Consider the following 23182-nt stretch of genomic DNA (forward strand, 5'->3'; position numbering starts at 1 on the left):
CTTCTCTTCTCTTCTCTTCTCTTCTCTTCTCTTCTCTTCTCTTCTCTCCTCTTCTCTCTTCTTCTCTCCTCTTCTCTCCTCTTCATTTCTCTCCTCTCCTCTCCTCATCTTTCTCTCATCCCTGGATGAATGATTTCTTTCTGCTTCCTTCAGTTCATACCAGGCTTCTGGGTCTCTCCCGCCAGGGATGAGCCAAGCCCAGGTCTCCCAGGTGGATTCGTCCCCCTCTCCTTCCTGCTTCCCCATGTCCAGGTGCTGGGTGAGCAGCAGAGTTGTTGAGTAGGAAGGCACTTAGACTTGGCCACACCACATTTTCTGTTATTTGCTTGTTGTGTAATTGAGGTTGTTAGAAAAATCTGAAACAAAAAAATCTACTACAAGAGGGTGTGAAGAAAAGCCTTTATTACGCTTCTCGCGAGAAGCAGGCGCACCACATCCTAGTGCCGTGTGTGCACTACAGAAGTAGAGTCAACTTTTAAATGGTTAGTTAGTAAAATCCATACTCCTCCCATCTGAGCTGGGATTGGCCCAGCTCATTTTGGGTTACACTCTTCCTGAACCGCCCATCCCATGTTCCTCTTTGTCATGTTAACCCTCCCGGATCATACTTCCCATGTTCAAAAATGGCGGCTATCTCTGCCCTCAGAGTTTGTCAGTTAATATTCAATAAGCTTATTAAGCAAGCGCAGTGGAGAAAAGCCTTTGTCCGTAGTTGACTGCCATGGGTTGCAGCTGGTTTAGCCTTCAGGGCTCTTTCTTAAGGAACTAGTTGTTTGCAGAATGTCTGGGGCACTTTCTGATTGGTTGAGGGACTATCCACAAGATCTTGGAAGTCTTCCTTGGAATCCCTTTGTTCTGCTGTGGAAGCCTAACTTCTGATCCTTTCCCACAAGGTTAATCAGATTGCTAGTCAGGAGTTATCAGTAATGGAGTCATAGCGCTTATTCTTTTATGGCGCCCGCTATGTCATAGCTCAGCTGATGTATGGCTGTTTTTTTCCGTCCTTCGTTGTGTCTGTGATGGATGTTTCCTCCCACTTCTGCAGATGGCAGCCCATCCCTGACTCTTGCCTCTGTGCTGGGGCCATCCTTGGGGGCTCTGGGATGGCCCTCAGGCTGGCCATCCTTCCTGTCCAACCAGCCATGTCCTCTTCAGATTGCGCATTTCCTGGACGTTATCTTTTATCCCACTGCTTGTGTGCCAGGCCCCGCTGGTTACAGGCAGCTGCCAGCTTATGTCCCCCATGCACCCCCTTTGGGCTTTGTTCACTCATCTTGTTTTCCCAAATAATCATTTTCCATTTTTTTTTTTAAAAAGAGGGACTTTGTGAGAGTGGCCAGAGAGACCTGGCTGCAGAGTCAGAAAGACCTGGGTTCAGGCCCTCCCTCTGACCATGCTGGCTGTGTGATCATGGGCAGGTCCCTCCAGATACTCTGCAAGTATAAATTATAGAGAAATCTGCGGGTCAGTGAAGCCCCAGGGCCACTGCCTCCCCCTGGCTCTGTCCCCTGTTGGTGGTGGAGCATTGTTGTTTTTGTAACACGTTTACTTTTAAGTGATTTCCATTTTTCTTGTTAATTGTATGCAAAGATGCCTTAATCATCAGCCTTTTCATGATTAAATTCCTACCCATCTTCAAGATTTAGGAAGCCTCTATGATTTGTAGTGACTCTCAAGGATGTCACATGGAAGTTTAACTTTAGAATGTTTTTTCCTATGATATTTTGGCTAGTTTAGAATCTTTCCTACCTAAATAGTGAGGTATATTTTGGATTGATTTATTTCATAATTATCTACTCTAATACTGATTTTTTTTTACTATTAAACTTTGAGATACAATTCATAGGTTAGTCATGAGCTACGTAATCAGATAATGTAGTTATCCTAAACCAAACTTATAGTTCATCATTATCTGATTAGGTAGCTCTAATATTTACTTACCGAAGCATGTGTTGGTGAACTGAGTTTTGAAACTTTTAAATTACATGTGTCTACAGACTGTGTGTATGTATGTAATGTATGTATGTATCATGAGGCTTCAGTATGAAGAATAATTTCTATGATTTTGCTAATAGAAGGGTTTTAAAATAATATAATAGTTTAGGAAAGGAAGTGGTAAAATGACTTTCTTTGAAAATCTTTATATTTTTCTGAGGCATTTTAGTTATGGTGGGCCAGTACTGAATGATTTTTTAAGAGTCTGATGGGTTGACTTTCTGCTTCTGTGACTCATTTTGTCAACCTGGAATGAAATATATGCTTACTCCTCTACTATAGCTTGTTATGGCCAAGTTTGTATATGTTGTATTTAGGCCTTTACGGACTTAGTATTTTTTTAATGCATTTTTGACACAGCAACCACTTCCTCCAACTTCCTTGTCCACATATCTCTTTCTTATAGGAAAGTAGTTAAGTACAACTCCCCTGAGGTGCCTGTGTCTGACTGCTTACATAACATTCCATGTTTGTCGTCTGGCCTCTCTCGACTGAGAAGAGTGAGGCATGTTTCATTATCTGTCTTCTACAACCAAGATTGAAGACTTTCACTTTGAGTTAGGTTAAAGAAATAGAGAGTTACTCTGTTCCCAAGATAGGAGTTATTAGAACATGAGAAGTGAGAGGGAGCTTGGAGAGCATAAGCGTCCATGGATACTTAGCCTTTTCTGTGGCAGGGGCCCCTGTGGCAGTTTGGTGAAGCCTACGGACCCATGCTCAGAACCAGGCTTTTAGTTAATAGAAGGAAATGCTAAAAATTTTTTCCCATCCAAGTTCATGGACACTGTAAATCCCAGCTTAAGAACCCCTAATCTGGTCCATTCCTCTAACTGAGACCCAGAGAGGTTGTGACTCATTCAAGGTCAAACTTTGGGGGTAGAGTTGGGATGCATGTAGCCAGAATTCAGATCTCCTCACTCCTGGCCAGAGTCTCTTTCAAGTTTACCACATCATGATGCCTGTATAAATTTTTTCTGGAAAAAGAAAATCTTAAAAAAAAAAACCCCTTAAGTTTAATCTGTAAGTACAGAAAAATCTCATTCTTTTACAACTGTTTTGCTATTTGCAGATATCATAAATGTTGTTATACTTTTTTGCTAAATCTGCTTTGCTTTTTGATAGAAAAAATTGGAGATAGTTGGAAGAGATAGTTGCAAGTCTAATTTGAAAATTATGGTCTATTCAATACAAGGTACAGTTATTGGTTTTAATAGGCTTAGTCTCTATTTAGTTTTGTTAAAGTTTGGTTGTTTAAAAAATGAACATCTCCTTTTGAAACTACTGTAGCCTGGACCTGGCCAGATGCACTGGACATTGAAACCTCAGATTATGAATCATGGACTTCTCACACTGTAAAAAAACTCACCGCCTCATTTGAAGCATCCCTTGTGGGAGAGAGAGGCCCACCGTCCATTCTTAAAGAAACATGCAGGAGGAGCTTCGAGGATGAAGGCAGAAATGAGATCTGCCACAGGAAAATCATCTCGTGGTTCGGGGACTCTCCATTGGCCTGCTTTGGCTTGCACCAGCTAATTGAGTATGGGAAAAAGTCTGGGAAAGCGGCCGGAGACTGGTACGGCCCTGCTGTTGTTGCACACATTTTAAGGTAAAGTTCTCTTATAATTCTCATCATATGCAGTAGCTTGTCAGACAGACAGACAGCTGAAGGGATGAGAAGGAGATGGGGAGAGGAAGGGAGAGAGACAGGCAGACATAGAAACAGAGACAGAGAGACGGGGGGAGAGAGAGACAGAGAGAGACAGAGAAAGGGGGAGGGAGGAGAGGATGTTAAGAGTTTCCTCCAGACGTAGTAGAGCTTTTAATTTTTAACAGTTATAAGATATCACCATAAAGAATTCTTTTTATTTGCAAGGCAGAGAAAGCTGAGTTGAGTTGCAGTCTAGCATGCTAACTCCTTCCCCGCTCGGTTTATTTACTGAGACAGGCCACTTTCCCCTTGTTGGTTGCAAATGGTCAAGGTCTCTTTAAAGCTTGAGCTTTCAGTCGATAGAGCACCTTATTGAAATGTTCTAAAAACTAACAACTCTTTCAACCTTGGAACATGCATAACATTATAGATTTTTTTTTTAAATACTGTAACCTGGGGGCTATAATGTACTGATAGTGTAATGAAATGTCAGAGCTAAAATTGATGTTTTCAGCATTTCTTTGCACACATCAAATTCTTGTGAACTGTAGATGTATGGGACTATTAATATTATAATTATATCATAGTAAAAGTAAAGGGTCTGTGACATTCAATGTGGGCGGAAAAAAGTCGAAAGTCAAATTTCACTATACTTTGCCTTTTTATGTGCCATTTATTTGGATACTACTTGATTTTTTGTTTTTTATGGTCTTAGGTGTTCTGTGCATGTCCCAGTATTGTCATAAACTGAATCATTAATATGTCATCCAAGTATAAGAGGTCAAGGTGCAGATGTAAATTATTCCAGTTAGACACATCGATCAATTTAAAATTTTTCTTAAGTCTTGACTCATGGCTTCCTACTCTTAGACATTTTACAAACCAAACCATTAAAATGGGAGGATTAGCTCCTGTTGTCTAGTTTTTGTTTCATCAGCATAATAATCAAGTGATATTTATTATTCCCAAATTGGCGTAGGATTTATGAAAAGTATAGTAATTCATAAGGCTCGTTTCTATCATCTATGCCGTCCTCTCATTACAGCAGAGACTGGAGCACATATCTCGTAGAACCTAATTTAATCTATAGAAAATAAAGATAACCTAGATAACGTCACTAGAAATACTTTTGGGGAGTTGACCAGTCTTTTTATGGTTATTTCCCATGTGAATCTTGTCACAGCTTGCATGCTTTCCATTGGAAACTCCTCTTCAGGTCAGAAGTGTTCCTGAATAAATTTTAAAAATACAATTGCTGTTAAAAGAGCTTTGGGAAAAGACTGCAAATCTAACGTGGATGTGTACTCCATATGGATGCGTATTTCCCTTCCTGCTTCCATACCTCAAAGATCTCTGATGCCGTTGGAATGGATGTTCTCCGAGTGGTGTTGGAGAGAGGTTGGGTTTGGCCCCAAATTCATTGCCCTGTAGCCAGCCTAGTAAGAAGACTGGCAGCATCCACAGCCACGGCCACACACGTTCATGCCACTCCAGATCTCAAGGCCGAAGCCTTTGTAGCTTGGGAGTCATTGGGAGATTTTGCTCTCTGCCAGCTGAGCACTGATGAACCAGAACCGTCTCCTCACCTTGAGGTGGACTGATTGCTGGACTAATAAGTTTGTTCTCCCTCCTTCTCTGCCGTTCCTCCTCTGCTCTCCTTCCTCCCCCTCCTCCCTTCCTTCTCCTTCCTCCTTCTGTTGCCCTTTCCTCATTCTCTTCTGTCCCCTCCTTCCTTCTTCCCATCCTCTTCCCTCTCTCCCCACTTTTTTTTTTTAATAAATCTATATTCCTGACGTAGTAATCCAAGGCTTCAGGATAGTCCACACGTCTTTTAAGTCTCTCATTCATTATTACTATTTTTTTTTTTGCTTTTTTTTTTTTGGTGAGGCAATTGGCATTAAGTGACTTGCCCAGGGTCACACAGCTAGTAAGTGTCAAGTGTATGAGGTTGGATTTGAACTCAGGTCTTCCTGAATCCAACTCATTCATTATTCTTGACTTGTGCTTTTTAACGTATATTTTTTTGCCATCCTTGCTTATTTCCATGTTTATATCAAAGTCGCCAAGTATCAAAGTTTATATTAATTTAATTTGGAGGGTCTTTTGAAGTTTTTTGTAGAATTTTCCTACCAATAATTCTTAAATACTTCATAGCTGTGTGGCCCAAGGAGAGTCACCCACTGTTTGCCTCAGTTTCCTCATCTGCAAAATGAAGATAACAGTAGTACTTGCTTCCCAAGGTTGTTGTGAGGATTAAATGAGATCATATTTTTAAAGCACTTTGCAAACCTTAAAGCACTGCATACATAAATGTGAGCTATTAATGCTTGTGTATACACCGACATTATTTTCTTGGTGGTCTTTCTTGCCAATTCCTATGAGCATTGAATGTGAGATAACCAGATGTCCTCCAGAATGATATTTCTTGCTGCCTTTGGACACTGTGAAGCCCCCTCTGCCTGGTTCTTTGCTCACCTCTCCAAGGAGAACTGGTGACCTGGCCCTTCCACCTAGCTGCAGCTTCCTTTTTTGTTGTGCTTTTGTTTATAGTGAGAATGTCAAGACGAATGGGATTCATTGCCTGTACTCACTGATCATTGGACAAGCACAGTACAAGCAGAAGCCGTATTTTAAAAATTTCTTCAGGAACCCTTGTGACCTGACAAGGCGAGTTTCTGGCTGAAGGTGTACAAGTTGTGACAAGCTTCATAAGGAAAGTAGCCCCAGAGAGAGATTGAGGCACCTCCTGAAAAGTTTTCCTGTTGATATTATCCAGCTTTCTTTATGTTCTGTAGATTGACAGCCAAGTTCAAGTTTGTGCACAGTGCAACAGCTGGGATTCTTAGCACCCTCTGACCTCTTCTCTACCAGTATGTCCCCTTCAGTGTTGGTGAAGGGAGCCATAGCCACTCATTTTTGTTGGTCTTTGGTTCATGAGCTGTTATGGGCAAAAAATTCAGCACCATGGCCAGTGTCCTGGCTCCGACCTTGGGAAGCAGCCCTGATTTGTCACCAGGACTGTGCACAAAGCCTTTTTTTTTTATTTTTAAACATGGTAGACCCTTCCAGAGTTCATGTTTTGTTGGCAGGGCCTTCAAGAACCTGCACTCATCTCTGTGCCACAGGTTTTTGGAGCAGGACTCAGTGTTGTTAGTGTAGGAAATTAGATCAATTGTTGCTGTCCTTTGAATGGTCAAGTGTAGTATTTTAACTCCTTTGAAATGAATTCTGGTGTTGTTTACTTTGCACAGAGTAGGAACTTAAAAAATGCTTTTGTTGCATTTGAATACATTTGGATGATAACTTAAAGTGATCAGAAGGTGTTTGCAAAGTACTCTAATGTGTAATAATGACACTGGGAGGTGAGTTCTGTTCCTATCCTTACTTTACCCATGAAGACACTGGGCAGAGAGAGGATATGGGAAGTGCTCAGTCTCACACAGCTCGCAGTCCTATGCTCTGCCAGAAATAGAAACCCTGGACTGGTTGTGGTTAAATGGTTAAGTGGTCTTTGGTTCCTGCCTGAAAATTCTGTTTAATGTTTTAAAGGAGAATCATATGTTTGCTCTTATTTTTTAGAAAAGCAGTTGAAGAGGCACGACAGCCTGATTTACAAGGAATAACAATTTACGTTGCTCAGGATTGTACAGGTGGGTAGGCCCGTTAATTCTAGCCTTTGTCAAATTGGCTTATTCAGTTTTTCATGAGTTTTAAAGCTTGAGTTCCCAAGAGCATTTGTAGGCTCTTTGAGGGAAGGGATGCTCTATCTTAGTGCCTTATACATAGTATACATTCAGGAAATTTTTATTGATTAAAAAAGTCAATATTGTAACATTAATTTCCCTCATAGAAGCTTAACGTTAAAATATGTATTTATTATATATCTAGGAAAAACATTTGCCAGGTAAATTTTCACTAAGATAATGGTTTTTAGGAAAGAAAAAGTATTCTGACATCATCTTTCAAAGAATTGTGTTTTGTGGTTTGGCAGTAAAATCTTGCTATCTGTGACTCCATCTGTGCGTCTTGCTGCCTGTGTTATTTTTTATTTAATTGTTAATCAATAAAAATATTTTGGAACTTTATTGGGGTTGAAATAGATGCCTTGATTTCCAGGGAAAATAAAAAAAAAACATGTCCAAATGTAGATACCCCATACAGGGTTATTTTTTTTTCCCAAGAATAATATTAATGCCTTCAATACATTTGAATATCCTAAAAGCTAAGTATCATTCATCACATATGGCTTTGGGTGCTCGTGCTGTGCATCATGGTGTCCAGAGTAGAGCAGACATGGCCCTGAGGTTCCTAGGGATAAGGCTGGAGGCAGTCCTAGAGCCAACTCCTTCTGATGAGTAAACCCCTGTGCAGTGGTCGTACACCCTCTGCTTTAAGCCTTCGGTGACTCCTGAAGCCATCGGCTGCATTTTTGGACAGGTCGTCTTATAGTGAGCTAAAATCTGCCTCTACAAATCCCACTGATTGTGTCTGGTTTTGCCCTTGGGTGCTAAACAGAAGGAATCTGATTATTATACCACCCTTGAAGGGTGATAACCCTTCAGATAAATGTTCAGAGGTAGAATCGGATCCCTTGTTGCTTCAGCCAGGCCTCGTAAGGCCTCTCCTTCCTGACATTCTCCTGTGGCTGTGTTCCATCCTGTGAGCAGCTTTCCTGACACAAGACAGCGGTTGTGTCCTCACCACAGTGGTCTGCCTCGGCCCTGTTGGCTCCCTCATTCTGGGTTCTAGATATGCGTGACTGCAGCCCAAGACGGAATAGGGGCTGCTCCGTGTGCCGTGTTGCTCTCCTCTGAATGCTCTCGGGGTTTTCTTTCTTGGCTTGGGAGCTCTCTGACTTCTCCCTTATTCAGGGTCAGGCAGATCATTCTTAAGTCCTTTAGAAGTCTGCTTTCTTCTGTTTTGTCCTCTGGTAGCTTGGCCTCGGTTCCCTTTCTCTCCTTCCCCCCAAAGGACTGTTACAATATTGGCATTCAGCATTGTCTGAAGACCACACCCACTTTTTGATGCTCTTTGGTGCTCTTTCCCAGTCAACCTGGCCGAGTTTCTAGCTGTTTTGTGTGTCCTCCTAAACTCTGAGCTTGTCACCGACATTACCTCTGTAGGCCACTGTCTCTTTAGACACCTCCCTCACTTCGTTTCCATTGGAACCATTGGTGACTGTCTGGGGAGGGCTTTGTTCTTGAACATTTTTCATTGCCTTTCTTCTAGCTTCCCTTTTAGAGACTCAGGCCTCCAGAATCCTTAGGTTCTCTTAGGTCTGTCTTGTACCTTTGATTACTGAGGGAAAATCAGCAAACATGTGTTTTGGTTTGGTCTTCTAGAAAGACTAATTTATTGGTTTTTTTTAAAATTTTTAATTCATTTTGAACTTAAGTACAAAAAGACAAAAAGCATTTTCATTTATACACAACAACACCAAGAGAGGATTCAATATGAAATCACGAATCCCCATTTTACAGTTTACTTTTATTTTTGAAAAACTATGTAATAAACACTACACATCATGTATCAAAGCTATTCTGCTTTTATGTGCTTCTTTCTGAGTTTCCTTTTCTTCTCTACTGTGCACTTTTCATTTTTTGCCTCCCTCCCTTCCCAGGCCACCCTAGAGAAGGCCACCTTTTTAGATACAGATATGTGTGTGTGTATATATATGTAAAACCTTACTATGCATATTTCTATTTATCAGTTCTTTATCTGGAGGTGGATAGCATCTTCCTTCATAGGTCCTTTATAGTTGATTTGAGTATTTATGATACTGAAAATAACTTAGTTGTTCACCGTTGTTCTTTGAACAGTATTGCCATTATTTGTGTTCTCTTGGTTCTGCTCATTTCACTCTTCGTTATTTCCTGCAAGTCTTTCCCTGTTTTTCTAAAATCAGTCTGCTCATCATTTCTTACAGCACGGTAGTATTCCATCACAGTCATATATGACAACTTGTTCAGTCATTTCCTAATTGGTAGGTATCCCCACAATTTCCAGTTCTTTGCCACCACAAAGAGAGCTGCTATAAATACTTTAAGATCTATAAGTTCTTTTCCTTTTTCCCTGTTCACCTTGGGAAACAGCCCTAATAGTGGTATTGCTGGGCCAAAAGGTATATCCAGTTTTATAACTCTTTGGGCATAGTTCCAGATTGCTCTCCAAAATGGTTGAACCAGTTCACAGTTCCACTAACAGTGAATTAGTATCCCAATTTTTCCATATCCCCTCCAACATTTTTTTGCTTTCCCTTTCTATCATTTTAACCAATCTGATAGGTGTGAGATAATATCTCAGATTTGTTTCAATTTTCATTTCTTTAATCAATAATGATTTATACATTTTTTCATATGACTGTATATAGTTTTATTTCTTCATCAAAAAACTTCCCATTCATATCCTTTGACTATTTATCAGTTGGGGAATGACTCATATTTTTACAAATTTGACAAAGCTCTCTATATATTTGAAATAAGAGATCTTTATTTGAGAAACTGTCTATAAAACTGTCCCCCTAATTTTCTGCTTTCCTTCGAATCTTGACTACATTGGTTTTATTTGTCCAAGCCCTTTTAATTTAATATAATCAGAATTATCCATTTTACATCTCACAATGCTGTCCATCTCTTGTTTATTCATAAGTTCTCCTCCTATCCATAAGTCTAATAGATAGTATGTTCCATGTTCTAATTTTCTTATAATATCTCCCTTTACATATAGGTCATATATCCATTTTGATCTTATTTTGGCAAATGGTGATATTGGTCTATGCTCAACTTTTGCCAGACTAGTCTCCAGATTTCCCAACAATTTTTTTTCTCAGATGATGATTCCTTATCCCAAAAGCTTAAATCTTTACATTTGTTGAACACAAGCTTACTATAATAATTTTCTACTATGTATTGTATAGCCACTCTGTTCCACTGATCTACCTTTCTTTTTCTTAGCTGGTAGCAGATAGTTTTCATTAATTCCTTTGATAGTCTTGACCTTTTGTTTTTTTTTGTTTTTTCTTTTAAGACAATTGGGGTTAAGTGACTTGCCCAGGGTTACACAGCTAGTAAGTGTCAAGTGTTTGGTCTGAGGCCGGATTTGAACTCAGGTCCTCCTGACTTCAGGGCCGGTGCTCTATCCACTGGTCCACCTAGCTGCCCCCGACCTTTTGTTTTTCCACATAAATTTTGTTATTATTTTTTCTAACTCAATAAAATAATTTTTTGATAATTTAATTCAAATGGCATTGAATAAGTAGATTAGTTTAGGTAGACTTGTAATTTTTGTTACATTGGCTCTGCCTACCCATGAACAATTAATATTTATTGAGTTATTTAAATCTGACTTTATTTGTATAGAAAGTGTTTTATAATTATGTTCATATAATTTCTGGGTTTGTCTTGGCAATTGTACTCCCAGGTATTTTATACTCCCTACAGTTATTTTAAATGGGGTATCTCTTACTATCTCTTCTTGCAGGATTTTGCTGGTAATATTTAGAAATGCTGATGATTTATGTGACTTAATTTTATATCCTGCTACTTTGCTAAAATTATTAATTATTTCCAGTAACTTTTTTGTTGAATCTCTAGGATTTTCCAAATATATCCTCTCATCTTCTGCAAAAGAAGAGGTAGTTTTATTACCTCATTGCCCATTCTGATTCCTTCAATTTCTTATTCTTTTATTGCTATTGCTGGCATTTCTGATACAATATTGAATAATATTGGTGACAGTGGGCATCCTTCACTCCTGATCTTATTGGGAAAGCTTCTAGCTTATCTCCATTACAAATAATGCTTGCTGACAGTTTTAGGTAGATATTTCTTATCATTTAAAGGAAAAATCCATTTATACCTATGCTTTCAAATGTTTTTAATAGGAATGAGTGTTATATTTTGTCAAAAGCTTTTTCTGCATGTATTGATATAATCACATGATTTTTATTACTTTTGTTATTGATATAATCAATTATGTTAATAGTTTTCTTTATGTTAAACCATTCCTGTGTTCCTGGTATAAATCCCACTTGGTCACAATTTATAATATTTGTGATATATTGTTGTAGTCTTCTAGCTAGTATTTTATTTAGAATTTTCACATTCATATTCATTAATAAAATTAGTCTATAAGTTTCTTTCTCTGTTTTTGCTCTTCCTGATGTAGGTATTAGCACCATATTTGTTTCATAAAAGGAATTTGGTAGGACTCCTTCTTTGCTTATTATTACAAATGCTTTATTTAATATTAGAATTAATTGGTCTTTAAATGTTTGGTAGAATTCATTTGTGAATCTATCTGGTCCTGATGCTTTTTTCTTAGGAAGTTCATTTATGGTTTGTTCAATTTCTTTTTCTAAAATAGGTTTATTTAGATATTCTATTTCCTCTTTTGTTAATCTAGGTAGTTTATATTTTTGTAAGTATTCTTCCGTTTCACTTAAATTGTTAAATTAATTGGCATATACTTGGACAAAATAACTCCTTATAATTGTTTGATTTCACCTTCATTAGTAGTGTATTCACCCTTTTCATTTTTGATACTAGTGATTTGAGTGTCTTCTCTTCTTAAAATCATATTAACCAATGGTTTACCTATTTTAGGTTTTTTCCTAAAACCAACTCCTAGTTATATTTATTAATTTGATGGTTTTCTTACATTCAATTTTATTAATCTCACCTTTAATTTTTAGGATTTACAATTTGGTGGTTAATGGGAGATTTTCAATTTGTTCTTTTTCTAGGTATTTTAATTGCATACCCAATTTATTATTCTACTCTTTCTCTATTTTATTGATGTAAGCATTTAGAGATATAAATTTTCCTCTGATTACTGCTTTTGCTGCATCTAATAGGTTTTAGTTTGTTGTCTCATTATTGTCATACTCTATAATGAAGTTATTGATTACTTCTATGACTTAATCTTTAACCCGCTCATTCTTTAAGATTAAGTTGTTTATTCTCTTTATTTTTGATGTGTTTCCATAGTCGTTATTAAATATAATTTTTATTATACTGTGATCTGAAAAGGATGTGTTTAATATTTCTGCTTTTCTATATTTAACTATAGTTTTTTATGCCCTAACATATGGTCAGTTTTTGTAAAGGTACCATGTACCACTGGGAAAATGGTATATTCCTTTCTATTCCCATTTGGTTCTTTCCAGATGTTTATCATATCTAATTTATCTAAGATTTTATTCATCTCCTTGACTTCTTATTTATTTTTTGGTTAGATTTAACTAGTTCTGAGAGGGGAAAGTTGAAGTCCCCCACTATTATAGTTTTGCTATCTGTTTCCACCTGTAATTCATTTAGCTTTTCCTTTAAAAATTTGGATGCAATATAGCATTTGGTGCATATAGGTTTGGTATTGATATTACTTCATTATCTATAGTACTTTTTATCATAATATAGTTTTCCTGTTTATCTCTTTTAATTAAATCTATTTTACCTTTAGTGAGGTCATGATAGCTACCCTTGCTTTTTTTTTAACATCATCTAAAGCATAACAAATTCTGCTTTAGCCCTTTATTTTTACTCTGTGTGAATCTCTCATTTTTAAATGTGTTTCTTACAAACAACATATTGTTGGATTTTGGTTTTAATCCGTTAAGCTATCTGGTTTTTTTTTTTTTTTTATGGGTGAGTTCATCCCATTTACATTCAGAGTTATAATTACTAGTTGTGTATTTCGCTCCATCCTATTTTTCCTCATTGTTTGTCCTTCTCGCCTTCTTTTTACCCTATTGCTCCTCAGAGCTCTAATTTACTTACTAATTTACTTTAACCACTGCTTCCCCCTCCCCAATCCACACCCCTTCTAATAATCCCTCCCTTATCCTTTTCCCTTTCCCTCCTATTTGTTGATCTGCACACCCTTTTAAGAGTCCCTCCCTTATCCTATCCCCTTGCCCTCCTATTTCTTTGCAAGTTAAGACTTTTATATTATGTGGCCTTTTGGATATATTGTTATTCCCTCTTTTAATTATCTAATTAATTGATTTAATTGTTCTGATGAGAATAAGATTCTAGCACTACCAGCTCTCCACCCCCTCCTGCCTCCACTCTAACAGTTCTTTCATTCAAGCCTTTTTGTATAGATAACTGCTCCATTTTACCTCTCACTACCCAGTTTTATTTTTTAGGATCATCTCATCATACTCAACTCAACCCCAAGCTTTCTATCTATGTGTGCTCTTTCAAACTCCCCAAGTAATGATAACCTTCTTAAGAGTTACAAATAATGTTTTCCCATTTAAGAAACAGTTTGACCTTATTAAATCCCTTATAATTGGTCTTTAATGTTTCTGTTCTTATGTTTCTCGGGCATGTATACGACTCCAGTTTGTTAATATAATTTTTCTAATGAGTTGGTCAGACTTTATTACTCTTCTGCTCAAAACCATTCAATGGCTTTCTGTTGCTTACTAAGTAAAATACAGACTCTTTTGTCTGACCTTCATGGCCTTCCACGACTTGACCATTTCCTACCTTTTTGGCCCCATTTCAGAATGTTCCCCATCATTCCATCTCAAGTGGAATAACCACTCTTTTTCTGATCTCAGCTCCTCTGCTGTGTATGTAGCCCTCCACACATGGAATGGATGCCCTTCACACCTTTCTTTCATTCCCATCTCTGCCATTGACCTCCTCCTTCATGGCCTGCCAGATCCTGGCTCCTCCATAATCGTATTTCCCACATCCGTGGAGGAGCGATCCACACCATATCTCAGGCTACTCTAGCCAGATTGTCCGAGGGATTTATTTTCGAATTTTACTTAGAGTTATTTGTGTGTTTTATCCTTGTATTAGATTTTTTTTGACTTGAACTTTTTTTTTATTAATTTATTTTGAAGTATCAACAATCACTTCCATAAGCTTTTGTTTGAGTTTTAAATTTTTCTCCCCTTCCTTCCCCAAGACAGCGCGCAGTCTGATATAGGTTATACATATACATTCCTATTAAACATATTTTCACATTAGTGATGTTTTAAGTAAGAATTAGAACCGATAGGGGGAACCACCAGAAAGAGGAAACAAAACACAACAGAAGAAAAAAAATAGCCAATAGTACGCTTCAATCTGCATTCAAACTCCATAGTTCTTTGTTTGGATGTGGATGGCATTTTCCATCACGAGGCCTTTGGAGAGGTCTTAGATCCTTGTATTGCTGAGAAGGGTTAAGTCTATCAATATTAGTCATCACACAACGTGGCTGTTATTGTGTCCTTGTATTAGATTGTAAATTCCTGGATGGTCATAGACTGTGTAATCCCAGTTCCTGACATAAGTTAATAGGTAGAGATGGTGGCCCAATACACGGAGCATGAACTTGGAGTTAGGAAGACCTAAGTTCAAATCCTGCCTTACATTAACCTTTGTCTGGCTCAGTTTCCTCATCTGTGTAACAGTATCTACCTTGAGGTAGATTTGTTGTGAGGATTAAATGAGATACTCTTTGTAAAGTGATTATTAGCACAATGCCTGGTGTGTAGTAGGTGCTTATAAATACTTTTTTTCCCCCTCCTTAATACATGTCTGTTGAATTTGAATTTATGCAAGTTCTTTTTCTTTATTTAAATTAGGTTTTAAAGATTTTGCTGTCGAGGCCTGTGAATCTCATAGGAACAATGTTTATTGCTTGTGCTGAGGCAGTTGAGAATGTCAGTGAAGTTGGAGGAAAATCAGTGGCATTTTCTGTGCCACTCTTTGTTGGGCATGCCAATGGTACTGTTAGTTTGTCTCATTAGTTGGAATGCTAGTTTATATAGATAATAGAAGCCTTTTAGAAATGGAGATTCATTTGGCTGGAATGAATTGGGACAATGGATTGGTAGAAGTTAGGAGGCCCTCAGAAAGCCAGAATCAATAATTTCATATTTGGTGTGATAAGAAACCGTCATAGCATCATAGATTTAGAACTGGAAGGGGCTTTGGGGCTAAGCCAGTCAGGCCTCTTCATTAATAGATGAGGAAGCGGGAGGTCAGAGAAGGGATTTAGCCCAGGCACTCTTTACTCCAAATCCAGCATTCTTTCCATTATACTGTGTTCTTTCCACTGAGCACCTTTGAGAAAGTGAGGTGGGGTGGTGGAAACTAAAGGTGGCAAGTCCTGTAATATGTGTCCCAGTCTCCTCCTGGACAAAGGCACGGAACTGGACAGGCTATGGAGTAGGTTTCCACGGTCTGGATCTGAGATGCTGGGGGTATTTGGTAATCAGCAGTTAGGCTCTGGAAGAGCCCACGTGGTTAGTCGAAGAAAACTGACCTTGGTGTTGCATACCACGGAGTCTTTGGGGGACACTTGAGGATCTTGCTGTATTTTAGCTTAAAAGGAGGTTCAGATGTCGTTGCTGTCTCAGAGGATAGAGGGAGGCGTTTAACTGGGCAGTGAAAGAAGTCCAGAGAATAATGATCTTGGAGTCATTTGTGTGGAAATCTAATGAATACCAATTGTATTTTTTCCAGTTTACAAGGCTGATGTCATTGACAAACAATGCATTTCTAAGGGCTCTGAGAATACGGAAGACAAGGCTGTTATTATCTTAGTTCCTGTTCGACTGGGAGGAGAGAGGACCAACACGGACTACTTAGAATTTGTGAAGGTAGGAGAGATGAGTTCCAGCATTCTTTCAAACAGCCATACTGGCCAGTAGGAGAGAATACGAAGGTTGGCAGTCTTCTTCCTAGTAAATGTGTAGTGATGATTTTATGGATCTAAGCTGTAAAGTTTGACTTGAGAGATTTTAAATTTCACAATTACAAGATCAGACATAATTGAAGAGCACACAGTGTTCTGTGGTAAAATGGAAATATCTGCTTTATTTTCTTGAGAGCTACCTGAGGAGAAGCAGTAATTACAAATAAATTCTAGTTACAGTTCAGATCGCCTGCCTTTGTGACTTTTAAAGGGGTGGATAAATGCCTTTGTATATAACTTGAATCTACCTGAAAATGATCAAATATCGAAACACAGACTTTTCTATCGACATCAAATTATTTTTTCTTACTATTGATTTGTTTTCTGGTGCTACCATGAGGTCAATAAGAAAGATTAGAATGACTTTTTATAAAGGTAGACGATAAAGGTGATGAGTTGAACTAGCAGCTGAAGCTGATGCCAGGGAGAAATGCTTAGTGGGAGGGAAAGAAAAAACTCTGAAAAAAGCTGCATTTAACTTTAATTAGTCAGGGTTAATGTTCTGAGTTTTCAGTTGATTTAAAGCAGTGGTGTCCAGCTGAGGTAGAAACAGGGGCCACCAAACCACATGTAGGGGTGGGATCCCTGTGGGTCGGCTGCTGTCGACTCAGAAAACCACATATGAACATTGCCAATGTTTTGTAGCATTTTTATTCACTTTGTTAAATATTTCCCAGTGATGTTTTAGTCTGGTTCTGGGGCCGCACGAGTGTGCTGGACACATCTGCTTGAACACTGCTCTGTCTCCCATGAAAGCCTCACCCTGATGCCCTTTGAGGTGCAGAAGTGACTCTGGGGTTTGGGCCACCGTTCCTGGACAGTTCTCCAGCTTTGTGTTTGTTGTTGGAGGCCTTGCCTCCCTGAGGCCCAGAAGTCCCCCCAGTGTGGGCCTCAGGGTGATGGGCTGGGCAGTGGAGGGGCCATGCCCCGGGCCACACCTTGAGGGCGGCGGCCCTTGCAAGGTCCAGTTTAATTCTTTCTCCCTCCACCAAGAGCCATGATCTGATTCTTTTCTGCCTGTAGTGTGACTTTTGTTTTCTTGACTGCCAGTGGGTTTTTGAGAACAGTGCTCACCGCCATGTCCTGCAGTCTCTCTCAGCCCTAATGAAGGCATCATGTACAGTGTAAGCTTTCTCCCTCCTCTTGCTGCTGAATCTTTCCCCAGGGTTTTGTGAGGTTTTCTTTTTCTAAAACCTCATATCTTTCTAAGGGCTTGGAAGGCTCAGAGAACAGCATTTTCTCTTTGTTATTCAGTATGGATCTTTGGGAGCCGTGAGGTTCACTGTCTGCGTGCTGTGGCCTCACAGTGGGAGCTCCCCTCTGCCAGGATGGGCTTTTCTTCCTGTCCAGTTCCTGTCTTGGTCTTTCTGTGATACTTCTGTCGAGGATGGGCTCCATGCTCTAGAGGGGTGTCTGGGTCTTTTCACCTGCTGTGGTACCAGCGCTGCTTCCAGGGGCTCTGTCTGTGATTCCTCTTCTGCATATGTCCCAGGCTACTGGTGCCCTCCGTGCATGTGGATTCAACATTGGAGCTGGGCGTGCTTCCTAAGAAGTAGGAGTGTGGAGTACAGAAACTTTTTAGAAAGAAAGTCTAGGTCAGTTTCTGATGAAACAGTAACTTTTTTGCCCTTCAGGGAGTACTGTATCCCCAGTAATCACTTGTATGGCATCCTAGGGCTGAAACCCATACTTGCTTAAATGTAGGCTGAGCCTTGGGCATGCTTAGTCCTTACCCATAGGAGTGTAACTGTGGAATGTTCTTAGAGAGAGCTGGAGGAAGATGGCTTTGACTTCTAGGGTATGCCATCAGACAGTTCTTGGGGAAATTCTGTAGGCATCTCAGATGAGTCTCCACTGGTCACCTCCCCCCAGGAGACGGTCGAATCTGGGCCAGCTCCTGTCCATGCCCAAAGCAGCTAGCATGGTCTCTGGGTACCTTGGAGTCATTGGGATGGCAAAGGACCACATGCTTTATTTTGAGCTGATGTCCCATAGACGTCTTAAGTTCATCATGTCCAAAATTAGACTTGTTGTCTTTCTTTCCAAACTCTCACCTCTTCCTGACTTTGTTATCACCGTCAAAGGGACCACCAGGCTTGAAACCCAGGTGTCATTCTGAACTCCTCACCCTCCCACACACGACTCATCCAGCCTGTTGATTTTGCCTTCACACATCTCTTTGGTAGCCCCCTCCTCTCCTCTGACTCTGCCCTGGTGCAGACTCTCATCACGTCATGCCTGGCCCATTGCAGTAGCTGCTGGGGGGTCCACCTGCTTTGAGTCTCTGCTCTCTCCAGGCCATCCTCTCTTCTCCAGGGGTCTGTGTAAAGCATAGGTCTGATCGAGGCGCCCTCCTCCCCTGCTCCGCCACATACATATATGCTCTGGAAGCTCTGTTGGTTCTCTGCTGTCACTTAAATAGAGCTGGTCAGTAGCACAGCCAGAGCTCCAACCCCACTCTCCATCTCTCATACTGAAGAAATAAGAATAAAAGCTCCCACGTATTTCTGCAGAGCTTTCACAGAATCACAGACTTGTGGAATTTGAGAGGCAGAAGGGCCCCGTGGCCAGACCTACCATGTGGCCCTGTGCTAAGCACGGGGAATGCAGAGAAAGAAAAAACCAACCCTCCCTGCTGTCAAGGCCTTTCCAGGCTAATGGGGAGACAAGATGCAAACAGCTATATATGGCTAAGATATAGACAGGAGAGAGTCCACTGAAATGCCCAGAGCTTTCCCAGATAGACTGGCATAAAACAAGTCTTCCCTGGTATGTATCTGTGAAGCTGATTTTTTAGAAAGCATGTAAGACTACACATATCGGTGTTAAATTTCAGCTTCTGAGATCTAGCCCAAGACTCTCATCTCTGAAGGTATTTGTGCGTCCCAAGTCCATCCTGAGTGTTGACTGTCCCTGCCAGTTTTATATTGGCTCATTTAGTGAATTCAGTGAATGTGCCATCTCTATCTCATTCATGTCACTGACAAATATGATAAACCCTCTGGGTCCCAGCACACAGCCTAGAGTGCGTTATTGGAAGACTCCTGCCATCTTGGTATTGGACCTGTCACCAGCTCCCAAGGTCATCTAATTCTATTACATACAGCCCATGTCACGACATGTTTTCATCAGAAAAAAGTGTGAGCTATTTTTTCAAATGCTTGGCTAAAATCTAGGTAAACTATATGTATAGGACTTGAATGGTTTAGGTGAGTGTTGGACTTGGAATCAGGAAGATCTGAGTTCAATTCCCACTGCAGACAGTTCCCAACTGTGGGACCCTGAGCAAGTCACCTAACTTTTCTCACCCTCAGTTTCCTAAGCTGTAAAATGGGTATGATAATAGTGCTTCCCTCCTAGGGGTGTTATGAAGACCAAATGAGATAACACATGTAAAATGCTTTGCAAGGCGCAACATCAGCACTGACTATTGCAGCCTTTTCCACTGCTCACTTAGTAACTCTGTTAGAAAGGAAATAAGGTTGGCCTGTCATGACCCGATGTTGATGAAAGGCTGCTGGTGCTTTGTGATCACTGCTTCCCTTGCCAGCATCAAACACCCCATTAATGAATGTTCCTCGGAACCAGGAATAGTGGGTGGCAGTGACGTCAGGAAAAACTCGTTAATTATTCAAACAGTCCCACAGTGGAGTGGGCCACCCTTGGAGGCTGTGGGTTCCTGATCCTTGGAGGTCCTCTGCAGAAGCCAGAGGGCTGCTCATTTTCAGGCATGTTATGGGGGGATTCCTCGGAGGATGGGTGGGACCTGCCGGCTGCTGAGGGCCTGTCTTATTTTCAGATTCTGGGATTCATGGCCACCAGCCCTTCTCTGTGCAAAGGTAAATAATTTGGTGGCTGTATCTGTGTTTCCATGGCTTGATCCTTTCAGCAAGTCTCCTGATGCCTGTACCAGTGACTGATTACTTCCTGATTAGCCTGACCGGAAGATGATTTCTTAGTAATCCACAAAATGGTTGTGTTGTTTGAAGGTGTGTTGTCCAAGATGACAAGGAAGCTGATGAAAAAAAAATCCATTAAATTTTGGGCAAGGGACTCATTCTTTCATCTGTTCAACCTGACGTTCTTATCTGTTAGATTGTAAGCTCCTTGAGGGTGGGGTCTGCCATCTCTTTTTGTATTCCTGGTGCTTGACACAGTGCCTGGCACATAGTAGGTGCTTAATAAGTATTTATTTGTTAATTGATTAACTGTATCTTTTACCCTTAAAGCCTACAAAACATTTTCTCTTGAGAAATTTCCATTTGGAATTAAAAAATGACTTTGATGCCTGGGTAAATTGAGTTTATGTTCTGTCTCGTCTCAGGGTTTAAAAACCAGTGTGAGAGTGTGAAAGAAAAAAGTAGATTGGGAACAAAAGTAACCCTAGAGAGTCAAAAGTCGGGATTTCAGTGCATGTGACATAATGATTTCTTGCCAATAGCTGGAGGATAGCTGTGTTCATAGCCATTAACATCCCTCTTCTTCCATCAACACCCTTCATCTTTTTATGAAACACCAAAGAAATTCCCTCGAGCTCTCCCTCTTAGGAAGAGCGAGACGAGAACTGCCTTCAGAAATTGTCTTGTTTCTTGCGGGCAGTCTGGCCTTGCGTGGGGCTTCCTCAGCCGTCGCCCATCGAGGGATGTCCAGTGGGTTGTTTTCACGTAGCATGACGCACAAGGCCTCTCCTGGGCGGATGACTTCAGCCTCATCTCCAGCCTCCACCCACCACCCAGGAACAGGGAAGAGGCCTTCTCTTGGTGTGGAAGCCAGTCTTTAGAGTCTTCACAAAGGCAAGGTGCCACGAACTCACAGGCATTCTAGTTCTTCTGCTGCTCCTGATTTCCTGCCATATCTTCCCTGACTTGTGGCAGAGGAAGGATACGTGGGAATTGAGTTGTGCAGCACCATCACTTTCATCCGTCCATCTCAAATGGCTCCATCTGCTTTCTGTGTGGGGTCGCCAGGGACCCCTGGTACCTGTTTTCTTTCTTTTCTCTTTTGTTGATGAGGGACTGAGCATTCTCAGTACTTCATAGTTTCCAGCATGAAAGAGAAGTGATCTAGAAGACCAAACTTCTCCCGGTCAAGCAGATAACCATTTATTAAGCATCTCCTGTGTGCCAGGCGCTCGCTTAAGCACTGGGGATACAGAAAGAGGCAAAGGCAGTCCCTGCCCTCCAGGAGCTCACAGTCTAGTCTCATTCTCGAATGAAAGGAAGGCACAGCTATGCACATTTGCTGGGAAGCTATGGTTAGAAGGGGAAAAGAAAGTTGGTAGTGATAACGCATCCTTCATGGTGAGTAACCCAGTTAGCAGGAAGTAGTTTTGTCTGATGTATAACTTTATCTAATTAAAAAAAAAACACCTAGTCCTAGGATGTTATGAAATTTGCAATTTCATTTACTTTTCTTAATTATGGGATGACTAGGAAGATTCCTCTGACTTAAAAAAGTTGCCTTATCAAAGGAAACTATTTTTCGATGACTAGTTAAGGTCTTTGAACACATACTAAAGTTATTTTTATTCTTCTTAAACCAAAATGTCCCTTCTTTTGTTTGAAGCATGGTGGTTGAGATAACAGGTTAGTTCTCTTGGGGTTTGGTAACACTTGACCTAGTATTAGTCATATTCTGCAATAGACTGCAGACACTGAAAATGATGAGACTCCTGTCTTAAAGAATGTGGGATCTTCTTACATGGTATAATTCTTTTATATAATCGGAATTCTTCATCGATATTTTAAAGAATAAATTATATAGTAAACTGGAAGACCTTAGATGGATTTTTACTATAAGTAGAGGGAGTATATTGCACAATCTTTTGAGTTGTTACTGTGATTTAAAAATATTAGAAACTTAATAATGATTAAAGTAAAATAATTAAATAAAGAAAATATTACATAAAACTCTTAACCTTGAACAAAGTAGAACCAAATGAATTGAAAGTAAACATCCAAAAAAATGAATGTAGTCTAAGTCCCTTTCCAATTCTATCAGAATTCCCTTACTTTTGACTTACTTTCTTTTTAAAAATATAGTTGTCAAGAACATGCCTCTGTCTTCTCTTATGCTAATTTAACTTTGCATCATTTCGTAAAGACCTTCCCATTATAGTATTTATGCATTTTTATACCAACATCAAATTCTATTACATTAACACACCATAGTTTATTCAATTACTTTCTGATCATTGTATGTATGTATATATGTACAGATACATTGTATTTATTATCTCTGTTTTTTTCCCTGTTACAAATAAAATACCCATGAATATTTTTGGTACTGATGGAGACTTTTCTTTTTTTTTATAATTTTAGGATTATGTCCTAAGACTTTGAATTTCAGGGCCAAATGCTATGATCCGTTTTGTCACTTGGGTTGCTTATTAACCTAGTGTTCTCTGAAATATTGGCCACTAATCTTCAGTCCTACTAAAAATGGTATTATCACACTTATAATTCCTGTAGTTGCAGCAACACTGAATTTTATAATTTTTGCTATTTTTGTCATTCTTGTGGGTGTAAGCTGGTATGTTAGGGTGTCTTGATTTGTGTTCTTCTGATTATTAGGAAATATGAAGAGCATCTTTTCTTTTGGTTAATAGTTTTTTCTTTCATAAATAGCCTATTCGTGTACTTTGACCTTATTCTTTTGGGGAGTATATATTATTACTCTTGGAAATATCTGTCAAACAACCAGCCGGTCAATGAGCAGCTTTTAAATGCTTACCCCATACTAGCTTCTGGATATACAGATACCAAGGAGGATAGCAGTTCCTTGTAGATTTTGTGTTGTCTGTTATATTTACTGCAAATATTTTCCCCAATCTCTCTC

The 23182-nt window shown here is 39.7% G+C and overlaps 1 protein-coding gene across 7 annotated transcripts in view; it reads left to right on the forward strand.

The window, feature by feature from the left end:
* ATG4C (autophagy related 4C cysteine peptidase) overlaps positions 1 to 23182 on the forward strand; it is an 83319-nt gene that overhangs the window by 33320 nt on the left and 26817 nt on the right. For all 7 annotated transcript variants that reach the window (XM_027852786.1, XM_027852785.1, XM_027852787.1 and 4 more), the window contains 3 exons: positions 3283 to 3601; positions 7223 to 7293; positions 16114 to 16250. In XM_027852786.1, the coding sequence (XP_027708587.1) occupies positions 3283 to 3601; positions 7223 to 7293; positions 16114 to 16250 (527 nt within the window). The remainder of the gene's footprint in view (positions 1 to 3282; positions 3602 to 7222; positions 7294 to 16113; positions 16251 to 23182) is intronic.

Source organism: Vombatus ursinus, unplaced genomic scaffold (assembly GCF_900497805.2).
Source record: "Vombatus ursinus unplaced genomic scaffold, bare-nosed wombat genome assembly UNPS02009824.1, whole genome shotgun sequence".
NCBI lineage: Eukaryota > Metazoa > Chordata > Mammalia > Diprotodontia > Vombatidae > Vombatus > Vombatus ursinus.